At 36.7% G+C, this 14,826-nt stretch overlaps 3 protein-coding genes across 6 annotated transcripts; 1 reads left to right on the forward strand and 2 right to left on the reverse strand.

Annotated features, from left to right (window-relative positions):
* Positions 1-34: 34 nt before the first annotated feature.
* Positions 35-6,671, reverse strand: LOC126373340 (uncharacterized). Of its 4 annotated transcripts, none has more exons than XM_050019479.1 (6): positions 5,711-6,671; positions 4,922-5,051; positions 3,577-4,176; positions 1,689-1,822; positions 1,403-1,532; positions 35-714 (listed from the first exon to the last, which is right to left on the reverse strand). In XM_050019479.1, the coding sequence occupies exons 4-6, from the start codon at positions 1,786-1,788 to the stop codon at positions 255-257; spliced, it is 690 nt and encodes a 229-aa protein (XP_049875436.1). In that variant the 5' UTR covers positions 1,789-1,822; positions 3,577-4,176; positions 4,922-5,051; positions 5,711-6,671; the 3' UTR covers positions 35-254. The 4 variants fall into 4 exon arrangements, with proteins under 4 accessions (XP_049875436.1, XP_049875433.1, XP_049875435.1 ...); XM_050019478.1 differs by having other exon boundaries at positions 62-714; positions 3,717-4,176; positions 5,711-6,012; XM_050019476.1 differs by lacking the exon at positions 3,577-4,176 and having other exon boundaries at positions 41-714.
* A 2,210-nt stretch (positions 6,672-8,881) lies between these two features.
* LOC126373368 (uncharacterized) lies at positions 8,882-10,442 on the reverse strand. The gene is made up of 3 exons (XM_050019520.1): positions 10,282-10,442; positions 9,654-9,783; positions 8,882-9,334 (listed from the first exon to the last, which is right to left on the reverse strand). Exons 1-3 carry the CDS (start codon positions 10,382-10,384, stop codon positions 8,893-8,895), a joined length of 675 nt encoding a protein of 224 aa, XP_049875477.1. The 5' UTR covers positions 10,385-10,442; the 3' UTR covers positions 8,882-8,892.
* An 867-nt stretch (positions 10,443-11,309) lies between these two features.
* On the forward strand, positions 11,310-14,737 carry LOC126373396 (uncharacterized). Its single transcript, XM_050019564.1, has 3 exons — positions 11,310-11,488; positions 12,177-12,312; positions 13,555-14,737. The coding sequence occupies exons 1-3, from the start codon at positions 11,389-11,391 to the stop codon at positions 13,682-13,684; spliced, it is 366 nt and encodes a 121-aa protein (XP_049875521.1). The 5' UTR covers positions 11,310-11,388; the 3' UTR covers positions 13,685-14,737.
* The last annotated feature ends 89 nt before the right edge of the window (positions 14,738-14,826 follow it).

Consider the following 14,826-nt stretch of genomic DNA (forward strand, 5'->3'; position numbering starts at 1 on the left):
GTTATTTGTTATAATATAACCTAATTCATTATATTTTGATAGTCAAAAACAAATTCAAATTATGAACAATTACTTATAATCTACAAAAAGATAGAGAGAAGAGAAATAAGGGTATGAAATCACAACCTAACACCAACAAAAATATTAGCTATTATGATACTGTTTTGTTGTGTCGTCGTTTATTTTTTTATTTTAGTCACTTCGTCTTTAGCGAGTGCCTCGTTCGCTGTACCACTTTCAGTGGTTGTTTTTGACTATTCTAATTCCTTTTCTATTTTTGAGTTTTTTGCAACTGTCTCAGTTGGCTTAGGACTTTCGCTGGAAGAACTATTAGTAGTTACATTTTTACTAGAAGAATTTTCAGCGTTAGAATTATCGTTAGATACATTTTCTGCAGGCCTGTTTTCTTCTGAAGGAGGTTTGACCGTATTTTCAATAGCAGAACTGTCATTAGATGCATTTTTGCCCATTGGTATTTTCTTATCTATAGCTTCAACGGGATTTTCAGCTGTAGAATTATTGTCGACAAGCGCATTTTCGACCAGGGGATATTTTACACCCATGATGTTATCGACGGATGGATATTCCTTAGTGTTATTTTCACTTTGCTTTACTTTGGTCTTACTGCATTTTATTTTATCACAACATTTTGGGTACCGCAGTCCCGTGTTACCTTTTACACGGACACAATTTCCTTCCATTAGCTCACCACAGCTAAAATTAGAGAAACACAATTGGTTACTTGACAGCTTTCGGATACGTAATTTAAAAATTACAAACGCTTATATTACTATTTATTACCTCTCAAAATATTTTATTTTCTCGAAAAAGTTATATATACTTAATAGAAAAAAAACATATTTTTCGTTATTAATTTCAAATTTCGCGCGAAAAAGGTTGGTACCGTGACATTTTGCCCAGTGACGTCACAATAACGTGCCACTTCAAGTGACTTGAAACCGGACAGATAGTTTTTGTTTATTTTGTGAAATGTGTCGTCACACGAAGCTCGATCATGGCCGTCGTGGCCGTCCCTATTTCGGGTCTTGTAATACACAGATAAAAAAATCGTATTCTCATCTTGTAAAAAAAAATATTTAAAAATGATCTTAATAAAGAAAAAAACTATTGGATGAATATCGTTGAATGATAAACTACCATATCCGTTATGTTTCATATTTTATTGTTACAACTTTCAAATAGCCAATTATTTATCATCTTCCAAAGTGGAATTTGATGGAGTTTTCTTTAATTTCAAAAGTTTAATTATTTAATTAAGTACATTTGAGTTTTTGGCGTTATCCAATTGTCAAACCACCTGTCATCCACTACAAGTGAAATAGGTACAGTTACAAAAGTTGGCTTAAAAAATGAAACACTTTTAAAACCAGAAGTTACTCACGTAGCTACGTTTATATAACCATCCATGTTACAAGTGTACTGCATGCAACGCAAATAATCAGTAGGGTAGAATGATTCTCCAAAACCCATGACTATGTCATATTCTGCCAAATAGCAACCTGGTTGTGATGCTGGAATGTAAAACAGTTGTTTTACTGTTAGACATGTAATTATACTTTTAAAGAATGATGATCGATTTAATAATAATAAAACACTTTATTGCACACGAGTAATAATTTTTAACTAAACTGTTTTTTTAATTTTATTAATAATTTTAAAGTACTTACAAAACTTCAATGGCTTAGCTGCAGGCATTATGATTCCCAGTGCGGCGTCAGATATTTTAAAGAAATTGATAAAGTATAGTAATAATCCAATCTTCAACATTTTGTTAAAGTTATATCGCAAAAGACGATGGTTACTGAAATATTTACGAAAGTAAAAACACCTGATAAAACTTAGTAATAAACGTTCCGGTCAATAAACGTTCATGATTAATTATGTAACCGATCAAAACGTACTTGGAGAGTCATGTTTTAGGTATAGAAATACTAACGGTGTTTTTAATTGATTGATTGAACACATAAGCTTTCTACTATATCCCAATTGGGATAGTCAGAGGTACAATAAGCTGCAAAAGTCCAATCAGTTTCTTGCAAAGTAATAAATTAACTGGTTGCACTTAAGACCTCCTAGTTACATGTCGTTTCTGTAATAGACCAAAAACACCTACAAAAAACATATTTTTTTATAATTATGACAACTAATGGCTCATAATTTCACAACTGTTTACATATAATTCGCTGGGATCAGTGACTGAACTTTTGCTCTTTGATTGTACAATTATCATAAGATGAATCAAGTACCCACACCTCAACGAGCTTTCTGTTAGATCAACGTAATAGGTGGTAATCGGTCACTGTCTATAATGCTCGAGCCAACTAACTAAAATTGAGCTCTATTGCATCTCTCGCTCTTTATATTTGAAAAGGTTGAAATGAAGAGGCTTAAAATAATTGCGACCGGACCGGACCGGACCGGAGAGGAAATATGATTGGCCACCTAATACGACACGATTCATTTATAACAAACATTATAGAAGGAAAAATTGAAGGGAAGAGAGGAAGGGGTAGACCTAGGATAACATTTATGAAACAAATAAAAGAGAAGGTGCAGGTCGTGTCGTATCGGGAGGTGAAGGTTTTGGCGGGAAGAAGAGAGGAATGGCGGTTACTCCACCGACAAGAGCGCAGCTCTTAAATAGAGAGAGAGAGAGAAAATAATTGCGAAGAGAAGGAGAAAATACTTTAATTTAAGCATTATTTATAATATAAGTATTTAGGTTTACGTTGGTTCCATGAGCGTGTAAAATTTCTAGTTTGGTATGTTAATAGATATAATCTCATCTATTTATTATTTTTTATTTGGGCGGTAAGGTCTATTTTACTAAAAATATTCTTATACATATAAGCAAAAATGCAATGCAATTTTGTAGGACATTGCATTTATACCAGTGTTATTTAAGGCTTAATAATAATAAATAAAAAAAAAAACAATCCAAAAAAATGGATAGGATGGGTCCCGAGCATTATTGTAAGTCTAATCAAAGACACGATCTCCCTTCTTCCTTTCTCGGGATCAAAAATAAATACAAATCAACGGAGAACCACAACTTCTCCGAAAAAGGATATATTTATTTCAGCTACATAAACTGCCTATATACGTCCCACTGCTGGGCACAGGCCTCCCCTCAATCAACCGGAGGGGGTATGGAGCATACTCCACCACGCTGCTCCACTGCGGGTAGGTGGAGGTGTTTTTACGGCTAATAGCCGGGACCAACGGCTTAACGTGCCCTCCGAAGCACGGAATCATCTTACATTTTCGGACAATCAGGTGATTCAAGCCTGAAAAGTCCTTACCAAACAAAGGACAGTCTCACAAAGTGATTTCGACAATGTCCCCATCGGGAATCGAACCCGGACCTCCAGATCGTGAGCCTAACGCTCTAACCACTAGACCACGGAGGCTGTTAAAACACAATTATTATTGTTATTTCAGCTAAAACACAATTATTTCCTTGTTATTTTATACATTTTCCGGTGGCCATTTATTATTTTATACGTGTCGTAATCCTCTAAAGGCACAATTAAAAATTTGGAGTAAGTACTTAACTTTTTTCCTGATTTTGCCGGACAAATTATAATAATTTGTTGCTATTATTGCAAAGAAATTGTAATTGTAATTATTGACTACGATAAAAGAAAATTTAGATATGAATTTATTTGTTGCAGTTGTAATTGTATTCAACATACAGAGGCGACAGGATCGTCGATACAGATGAGACCTCGTGGACATTTACGTCTAATGGGTGCACAAGGGTCTTTGAGAGGTATTTTAATTGGTGGCAACTTTCTGATTGGCCCTTTAGTGATTTTATTTTCATCAGGTGTAGTTTCAACGGCTTTATTTTCAACCGGTGAAGGTTCTACTGGTGGCGTCTCCACCGGTGAAGTTTCCACCGGTGAAGTTTCTACAGGCGCACTTTCCACGGGTGTACTTTCAACAGGGGAATTTTCAGGTGATATATTTTCCGGTGCACTGTCCTCATTTGTGCATTCCTCGGTTGTATTATCTTCTGGTGTGTTGTCTTCTGGTATACTTTCGACAAGAGATGTCTCGTCGCATTTTATTGAGTCACAGCAGTCGGGGTAAGCTAATGTTTTGTCACCAGGAACCTTAGTACAGCCTTCGCCTACACCTATGGCGCCGCAACTAAAATATTCATATTTATACAACGTCTTATACAGGGTATTAGTGGCATCGTAACGAATACTGAGGTGGATGATCCAGACCATGATTCAGATTTTTGGGGATTAAGTATTTATATTATTTTCATTTATTTTTGCGATGGAAAATTCCACTTGATATTAACTCAAAATACTGAACTGAGTGTTTTGAGTTGCTGAGTTTTTTTTTATAACTAACCTAGAAATTTTCAAACTGTTTGACGCCTTCGACTAGGTTCAACGACATGGTGACTAGTAATGCTTCCTAGAAAATGGAGGAGCGCGATATGATAGATACCAATTTTACATACATACATAAACTCACGACTGTATCCCAATTGGGGTAGCCAGAGGTACATCCATCGCAAGATGATCTAAGTACCCATATTGTCTTATATAACATTTTGCTGAGCTGACGTCCTTTTTAGAAATAAGGTTTAATTATTATGTTCACTCCTACTGTGTACCTATACCTACTTATATCTAAAATCATCATCATCATCAATTTAAGAGCCACGCTCTTGTCGGTGCAGCATTTTCCATGCTACTTTTTAGGGAAAAATAGGTTTAAAATAAATGTTTTATTCTATTCTATATCTCACCGAGCTTTTTGTTAGACCAATGTCCAATGACCAATGTGTGTGTGATAGGTGGTGAGCCGTATCGCCGCCGTTTAGATAATGGTCGAGCCAAGTATGTTAGTGAAAACTGCACATATAAAATGTACTTACGAAAAGATGTTCGTATATCCATTTGTTTTGCAGGTATATTGCGTGCACTCAATACCATTTCGCGGTGAGTACGGTGTATCATAAGGTAAAACTAAATCAAAGTCAGGAATGTAACATCCTTTCAAATCGGCTGAAAAAAACAAAAAAACAACGTATTATAAAAGACTGTCTAAGTAATCAAAGTGTAATCCGACATTCTGTGATCTGCTGCTCAAAAGGCCAAATTGAAGTAATTCGTCTTCAAAAGCAATATTGCTAATTTATTTGTTGACATTTCACAAATGCCAAATTGCAATAAATAAATAGCTTTTTTGGATGAATTGCTTCAATATAGCCTAGTCTTTTTGGACCCGCAGCGGTTGCTAAGGGACTGCCGTGGCAACATTGACGTATAAATGTTAGTATAGTTAGTATGGAAACGTAAAGTTAGTTTGACAAGGGCAAGATTCCGTTGACAAGCATATTATGTTACTGCGCATTGTGTACACTGTAAGTTGTCTTTTCGTGAGTTTATGGAGTTACCATACCTAGTAACATTTATACATTAATGAGTTTATGTACATACACATATACATAACCCACGCCTATTTCCTACCGGGGTAGGCAGAGATTATGGAATTCCATTTGCTTCGATCCTGACACACTTCTCTTGCTTCCTCCACATTCATTAAGCGTTTCATACACGCACGCCGGTTTAGAGTAGATCGTACTGAACCTTTTATAAGGATATCTCCAATGTGGTCGACGCGCGTCCTTCTAGGAGTTTATGAACTTAAAAAAACAACTAACCGTATTTAGCAGGTTTTGCTTGTGGTGGGAGTATGGCGACTGCGCCTTCCGCCGTCCTCCATAGCTCCAGCAAAAGAAAGACAGAAACGAATTTCCACATATTGAGAGACAATATTTTGGATGACTACAGGCGGATGAAACTACATCAATGCCCCTGAATGTAGTGTTCAACTGTTTTTCATACTTACTTACTTTTGTAAATCGCAGACTGAATAAATATACGTAAAGAGTAATTGCGCGTTTTAATAAAATGGTATTCAATAATAAATAATAAATGTTACGTTATGCTTTGTTGCCCATTTTGTGTTCAATATAATAAAAATTCAATTCAATGTAATAATAATGTATATTTAATAATCATGTCATGATATTGTGTTCACGGAATTATTGTTGGTAGTTATTATAACTGAAGACGTATGAAGTTATTTTTTTGTTTTGTTTGTGTGGTCTAAGGCCACTCAGCTTGACGTTTGCTATTTAGATATCAGTTTTTCATAATGAAATAAACCAGAAATATATTTATTATAACGTCCTTTGGGACATTATACTTTGCAGTACCTGACGTTCCTAAGCGGAATGCATTCGGATACTGCATTTGGATGGCGTGTAGTAGGCACCTACGCACTCTGTAGTCTTTAACTTTTAATTGGTTAAGAATCACACAACCCATTTGTCTAAACAAGTAACTACAATAATGATTGTTTTTCAAGTTTCACTTCCACATCAGGAGGTTGAGTGTCAACATTTTTAAATACCTAAGTTTTAGCGTTATAACAATGCAATATAGGCACTTACATTGTAATGAATGTGTTCTAAACGACAGCTGAGTAAATTAACAATGGCGGCATGAATTTCTTTTATTTACATACATACCGGTCATAAATTATGTCATTTGGTAAACTTGCAGAGGGTGTATACATAAAATTTAACATGAAACATTTTTGCCAGTATTTAAGTTATGTAACTTCCCACTATGGAAGGCGATTGGGGCAACCACCGTTCTACACGCCCTATCTATGGAGTAATGGCGATTACTCCACCGACAAGAGCACAGCTCTTTAAAGAGAGAGAGTGAGAACTTCCCACTGCTTGGCACAGACCTCCCCTCATCGATTGTATCGGGTACGTATGGAGCATACCTCCTCTGCTACTAACACCTATAAGTACTCAAGTTTATGATACTAAGGTTTTATATAAGTACCTCATGTGCAAGCCCATTCAGGGACCATATTCGAACTTTTGAATTTCTGAATAAAACGTAACACACACAATGGCCCCGATTCTTGCGGACCCCTCTTAATATTATTTTGAGTTATACTCGTCATTTTCTTATCCGCCGAAAAGGAAAGGGACGGATGATTGACAACTGTTAATTTTAAAATGAATAATCTGGGAGAATAAAATAGCATCTCGCTGATATGCAACCCGTTTGACGTGTGCTGTCGACTAAATTCAGTCAGATTATTGGCCAATGTAAAATTTTGGGATGGTTTTTAAATTTGAGTCGCCGTGGTAGCCCAGTTGGTAGAACGCTTGCCTCTCATTTTGAGGTCGCAGGTTTGAATCCAGCACAGGCCGAATTTGTTTTCGAATTCATGTTTGGATCATAAAATTATCACGTGCTCAGCGGTGAAAGAAAACACCGCGAGGAAACCCACATTCTCGAGAAATGCATTTTCGGAGGTATGTGACCTAATTGGTGGTTTTCCCTCCGCGGGTTGGAAGATCAGACAGGCAGTCGCTTCAGAAGCGACAGCGGAGGAGCGGAGCGGAGGTCCGGTTTTTTACAGAATCTGTAAAAAACCGGACCTCCGCTCCGGACCTGTCAAATCTTTAGGTAGGGTAAGTGGCCCTGTGACAAAAGGGATAATGCTAGGGTGATAAGTATGTATACGTGGAGGTATTGTATAACTACCTACGTTTCCGTAGTCTTTTATAAAGTAAGTGGAAGATCTTTTACTAGACGAAGAAAATGTATCTCTCGCTGTAGTATCGAGCGATGAGTTCTCAACAGAAGAATTCTTGAGATAATAAATAATTACGACGATGTTTAGGTAAATGAGGAGCTAAGAAATACGTTCCTAGAGCACTTATTAATTTACGCATAATTGAACTTTCTATGAGTGCAGTATCAAGTTGTAAAGTGTCTGAAGGAGGGTTTATAACCGGGGGTTTATCAATGGGTGGATCAATGTTGGGTAAGTCTTTAATAAGTAGTTTTTCAAAGAGAGTTCATTTACAAGATTGTCAGGAGGGCTCTTAATAGTAGGAATATCGACGGCTTGATTTCTCACTAGTAGAATGACGAGGCTAGGAGTTTCAGGTCTTTTTCTTCTATACCGCCATAGGCCCCTGACATGACTACGTACTTACATCAGAAAGTAGTAACCGGAACCAACAAAGATTTGTATTTGTATCTATCAGGTTTCTTTCGTGGAGAAACTATTATGACACTAACAACATCAACAGTCTTATTGATTTCCAAAATTGAATTATATAAATAATAACAACTTCAACATTATTTATATACAAATGTCATTATAATACTTTACAAGATAAAAATATTGAATCAAATAATGCAGTAGTTATTGCTTTTATATCTTTTATTGTGTATTTAGTTGCAATTGCGTATGCAGTAAATAAATAAGTTTATTTACTAATAATTATGTCTGGTAATTATTAATAATGTGAGTTGCTTAGAGTTCTCAGACCTTTCTTTCTGAAGGTCAATGTAGCATTCTTGCTAAATGACGCTCAAGAACAAATAAGACACGTCAAACTTCAATAATTATTTTATTTTCTTCATAATTTTAGTTCATGAACATTATAAGCACCATTACTATACATAAAACATGTTCAACTTGTTATTAAGAATCTTGAAAGGAACAGCTGAACAACCATATAAATCTATCTTGTTTTTGAAACGTTTTTAAAAGAATTTATACAGTCAGTGGCCTCGCCCGATAGATTCATCGTTTAACCTTAGCCATAATCTTTGTTTGAAATTTTCACGATATTCTAGGGGACTTTACATATTTGGTATGTTTGATGTCGGTCAGACAATTCGACTTGCCTTGAAGGGGAAAAATCGTGAAAAAATACTCAAGTTATATGTATAGATTATTTTTATTTATTTAATAATCAATAAAATGAAACATTTCGTGAGGGGAAAAAAAACACTGTCAACTTTTACATACAGGTTGAACTGGATCATCTATGCAGACGAATCCACGGGGACATATGGGTCTACGGGGTTTGTCGCAGTTTGGAGGGTCTATGGGTCTTTTGGCAGGAGGTTCTTCGACTGAGGATTCTTTATCTGGATCTGGGTCGTTTCCAACTTGTGGATTGTCGAAAGTTTCAACGTGTGTTGGGTTTTCAATTTGTGGAGTTTCGCCGGTAGGGGTTTCATCTACTGGAGTGACTACAGGAGGATTTTGAATTTGTGGTGTATCTTCAGGAGGGTTTTCAACCGGGGGTTTGTCTATTGGCAGTTCATTTGGAGGAATATCAACAGGTACTGGTCGTTTCTTGCACTCGACTGAATCACAGCATTTGGGGTAAGGTAAGTATTTGTTGCCAGGAATAATCTTGCAACCTTCTCCTTCACTTATTACTCCACAACTGAAATAAAATACGTTTTTAATTAACGTTTTTGATTAAAACTTGCTTATTTCGGTTCAACTTGTCCAGACAGATTGCGAGCACTAAGGCCTTGGGTAATGACCGATCGTCGTGGAGATCCATGGGGGAGGCCTATGCCCAGCAGTGGGCGTCGTACGGCTGATGAAAAAATGCTAAGCTTAGGTTACCTCTTAATCTATCCGAGATGGTATAAAGAAGACTTTTCTTATAATATAAAGATTTTTCAGTATATAGACTTTCTTTTTTGACTTGTAGATTTGCCCCTCACTACTCGGCTGAGATTACAGGATGTATTTACCTGTAAAAGTATGTATTGCCGTCCGTGTTACATGTGTATTGTATGCATGACTCTCCATCGCACGGTGAATAAGGTTTGTCGTATCGCAACACTTTGTCTAATTCTGGTACGTAACATCCTTTTAAATGAGCTGAAAAAACACGGGATAAGAAATTCTTAGACCAAAACTGTGCAATTTCAAAAGAATTTCTTACACTGCTATCTGGCTGAAATAATGGGTAAAAAAGTAAAAAAAAAATGCACGGACCATCTGGGGTTTTGGTTGCCTTTGGCCCGGATTCGTTTGGAATACAAATATTTTTCAAATAATATATTACATATAGATTTATTTCGTGATTATGTTAATTTAAAAAAAAAGCTTTTAGAAACATGGATAGAGTTGTGTACACCGTTACTGGGGTTTTTATAATTTGTGGATTAGAGATAAGTAAATGCTTAATGTAAACCATGTCTATAATAAAAAAAGTCTGTTATTGTTAAGTAACATTATGGCCATTATCATCATGTAAGGTATTTACATAAAACATAATAATATAATCATGTTATGTTAATTTTACCACGTTAAATGAACACTGGCAAAGAACTATAAAAACTGGATTCCCATTACTACTGTCTATAATGAGCTCACCATATTTTTTAGGTTTCTCTTGCGGAGGAAGTATCCATGCTGCAGCATCAACATAATTCTTAAATTCCAAAGTTAAAAAAATAAATATTATTAAATTAATCATATTTCATAAAAAAATACTTTGTAAGTATGTAAGTAGTTATTGAACGAATGCATTAAAAAACAGCTGCAGTTTTACTTTTATATGTTTTGTTTTGTTTATTCAGTCACGCAGTTGGTCTTTTATTTGTCTGTTGTTTATTTTCTTTTTCTTTTGGTTTGGCCTTTTTAGTGGCGATCGGGTGTCTTCAAATTCAAAAATTTCGGATTCGAATCGGTTTACTCATGCCTAAATTAGTCATACACTATTATTATAGCGACTGATTCTATTGATCTCTGATATGGGTGGTAAAGCAAAGTCGACAATACCAGGTTCGATTCCCGATCAGGTCAATGTAAGGGACGACCTTTTTTAAATTGCATCAGGGTTGGATATTTTTTCACTTAGGTGGTAAACATACGACGCCGGCGCAGTTAAGGTGTGGCAGACTGAGGCGGAGATGGCGCGACGACTTGGATGCTTTCCTGGAAGGCTGGTGGAGGAAGCACTGGAGAGAGTATCCTGGAAGAAATAGAGGGAGGCCTTTGCCTAGCAGTGGGACATCTCAAGCTAGATAAGATAAGAAGAAGGAAAAGTTATTTTATGTTATTAATAATTTATGTTATTAATAAGTTTATGTTAATAAAGTTTTTGAGATTTAATCGCTGATTTGTTACATTTTTTTTTTATAACGCGATAGGTATCCAATCATAACAAATAAATGGTCCACGTTTGACACCTAAGACATTTGAAGGCAAAGTGATGATGCGGCTTAAGCTGTGAGAAGCTTACCTAGCAAGTGTCTATTGCTTTAGCCTTGAAAACGACATGATATTAATAATATTGTTATTATAAATTTATTCCGTTGGTTTCCTTATGAATTTAATGTTTATTAATTCCGTTTGACGTCACAAATCAAAGGTGAAGTATAAAAAGAGGATTCTCTTATTTTCTGAGTTCACTAGAAGTTACGATATTTAGATAATACCACGTGCGGCAAATCTGCAATAAGAAAAAAAGAAGTTACGATGTTGAAGTCTCTAGCTTTTGTGTTCTGTTTGGCACTGGTCGGTCAGTATGCCGATGGCGCTCAAAGTATTCAAAAGGACGAAAAGCCAGATGAATTGAGTAAGTTCTTCATTGTTGATTTATTAGTTGTGGCTACAATAATGGTTAGTTTTGAATTAGTTTGGTGAACCATGTTTTTTTTTTAATTTTAATACATTAGTCCTGCGGATGCCGCGTTGGGCGCGAACGTCGGCTCAGGGCGTAGTCTGAGAAGATTGATTTTGAAAGAATCAATCGACCCTAGTGAGCCCAAAGCTATAAGCGCTGAATGATGGAAATCGTCACCACGTTGGTGGAGATGGTATCCAGGTCCTGAAGTGTGTGTTGTCGCACTGATTGATTGGAGTAATCGGGTAGCCATAAACGTAGGTATATTACGTTCTTTGGGTGCCGATATTTTTCATTACTATCCCAAAGCGGGATGTATTCGGAAGTCGCAACTACAAGAGCATTTGGTTGGTGCGGCGCAGAATCGAAGAAACGTTTAGATGCTAATTTGACCTATTGGGCAATGATTGGGAGACCTAGGTCTATGAAGGAACTACGGGAGTCCCGTGGCTTTTCATATGAAACGATTTTGTGTCACCTACAGGCGATGGATTTCAGAAGAACTCGCCGAAAACGACACCTGCATGGGTCATAATCAGACGGAGTTTGGTGCACCGCCTTCAAGCTCCGCTAATTCACAAAACACTGTACCTATGTGTCACACGTCATACCACTAAAATATTTTTAAATTTATTTTCAGAGAATCAACCTGGGTGTTACGTGTCATACCTAGGTCGTGTCCTGGCCTTCGGTGATAGAGCGTCTGATGAGAGTGGAGTTTGCCAACAATACATCTGTCCAACTGGGACATCGGCGGAGGCTTACAAAATCGTAAAGTAAGTATAATGATGATCAGTGATCAGTGATAGGTATTATACATACATACATAAACTCACGCCTATTTCCCACCGGGGTAAGCAGAGACTATAGAATTCCATTTGCTTCGATCCTGACACACTTCTCTTGCTTCCTCCACATTCATCAATCGCTTCATACACGCACGCCGGTTCAGAGTAGATCGTATTAAACCTTTTCTAAGGACATCTCCAATTTGGTCATCGTAAGTCCGTCTCGGTTTTCCTCTGCCAGCCCTACTATCAACTTTTGCTTTATATACTGCTTTTGCAATTCTATTATCCTTCATCCGCTCTACGTGTCAAACCAACCTAACATCCCCTTCTCAATCTTAGTCACTATATCGTCTTTTACACCACATCTAACACCACACCACATTTAACATCGTCTAAGTCTTCTATTCTTCTATTTCTGTTAGTGGGCTTCCCTTTTATACAGAAAATTTGTATATACTTAGTTAAAAAACGGTGTTATGAAATATGGAGAGAGTATTTCGATGAACGTTCCAGACAAGTCGGTATATGGTACAGGACTATCCAAACTGAGCCATTGAATACACCCTGGATCAATAATTGTTTAAAAAGAAATGATTTAGTATTGGCTTTAGTTAAGACTACGATCCGGACACATTCCACTTAATAAATTCGCTTATTTGATGAAGATATCTGATTCACCTAATTGTGTGGAATGTGACCGAATTGAGAATGTATACCATATTATAATGGAATGTGTGGGTAATGAATCCCTTAGATCTACAATGCAGATTATGTGTCCTGAATTTTATCAGATCGGTGCATGTAACAGCATTTTGGCTTTTCCGTTATCTAAGGAGACCAAGATGCTGTACAATTTGGTCAAGCGGGGTTTGAAATTGAGATGTGAGTGAATACTTGCGTCTGGGTTTCAAGCCTTGTTTTATTTTTATTTCTTTTTCTATGAGGCTGTATTGAGCGGCATTGTCACTTTTGAGACAAAGCTCATTAAATAAAGTTTTTAAAAATTGAGAGCCGGTGTCTTCAGCACTTGATAGAAGGGTCCAAGACACATAGCCTGAACACATTAACTCAATTTTGACCTTCTTGGTGAATGCAACGTTTCTCCAGAACTAAGTCGGTCCAATTTATCAAGACCAAGTAAAATACCCCACTTACGGCCTTTTTATTTGTTGCTGTGCAGGGTTATTTGACTGTATGTCTAATATATTTCTCTTTTCTCATTTACAGCTGCCCCACCTATTCTGAAGATTGTGTCACTATTCCTGGTAACCCAAAAGCATTATACCCTGACTGTTGTGACAGTCTTGATAGTGAGAAAACTGGCGCCAGTGGAAACAAATGTACCGCCATAGCATAAATAATACCTTACCCAAGTTGCAAACGATTATGATAATCTACAGTTTTTTTGACGTGACTCATTGCAAATGTCATTACCTACTTGTCTGGGTAATCGACAGTGACGGTGATCTAAATATATAAGAGGAGAAACTGACTGACTCACTGACTGACATGTCAACGCACAGCCTAAACGGCTAAACGTAGGCACTTGAAATTAGGAAGGGACGTAGCTTAGGTACCGTAGAGGTGCACTACGAAAGGAATTCCCGAAATTCCCACGGGAACGGGAGTTAGCGTTTCCATGAAAAAATCTAAACTGCGTAAGATACGGGTAGATGTTTTCAGTCTAGCATGCATGCACGCCTTAATAAATATAAAGTTTAGTTATGGCTGTATTTTGAAAAATGGGAGTTAGCGGGAAAAAAAATGTTGTATGAAAAAATCTAAACTGCATAAGTTAGATGCTTGAAATTTGACATGCACTCCCACATACACAAAGATCTCTCTTTTATAATACGCCACGCGGACGAAGTAGCGGGCAAAAGCTAGTAAAAATATATGGGATTGACATGAAGTGACATGTCAATCCCATATGTTTTTATATTACAGTCGTTTGTCATAATCGTTGGGAAATACCCCCGGTGGGGAAATATTACAAAAATTACTTTTTGATCCCTAGCTTGGTTACGACATTACAGGCTAATCACCTCATTTTCCGTAAGTAAGATGATCCGTGCTTCGTGCACGTTAAGCCGTTAGTGTCGGTTACTACTTACTGATGTAAGTAAGTAGTCGTTAAATGAATCATGTCAGGGACCTTTGCCGGCTCAGTAGTAACCCTGACATCAGGGAGGTTGGTAATCCACCCTCACAACCCACACCAGAGAAGAAGTCAGAATCGTTTGCAACTTCATCATCAGCCGTACGACGCCCACTGCTGGGCATAAGCCTCCCCCAAGGATTTTCATCATCACCACTAATTTAATGTTGTTATGTTCGTCTCTGTATTTTTTTCTGTTTACTTCTTTATGTAATAAAATATATAATAAATACTAAATTTCATGAATTAAAATATGCTTATTATTATCCTTTTCTTCTCTTTTATATACTTATGGGATTTTAACATAGATTATTATGCCAGCTCCATCGATCAAGAAATAA

Source organism: Pectinophora gossypiella, chromosome 15, assembly GCF_024362695.1.
Source record: "Pectinophora gossypiella chromosome 15, ilPecGoss1.1, whole genome shotgun sequence".
In the NCBI taxonomy this organism is placed as follows: Eukaryota; Metazoa; Arthropoda; class Insecta; order Lepidoptera; family Gelechiidae; genus Pectinophora; species Pectinophora gossypiella.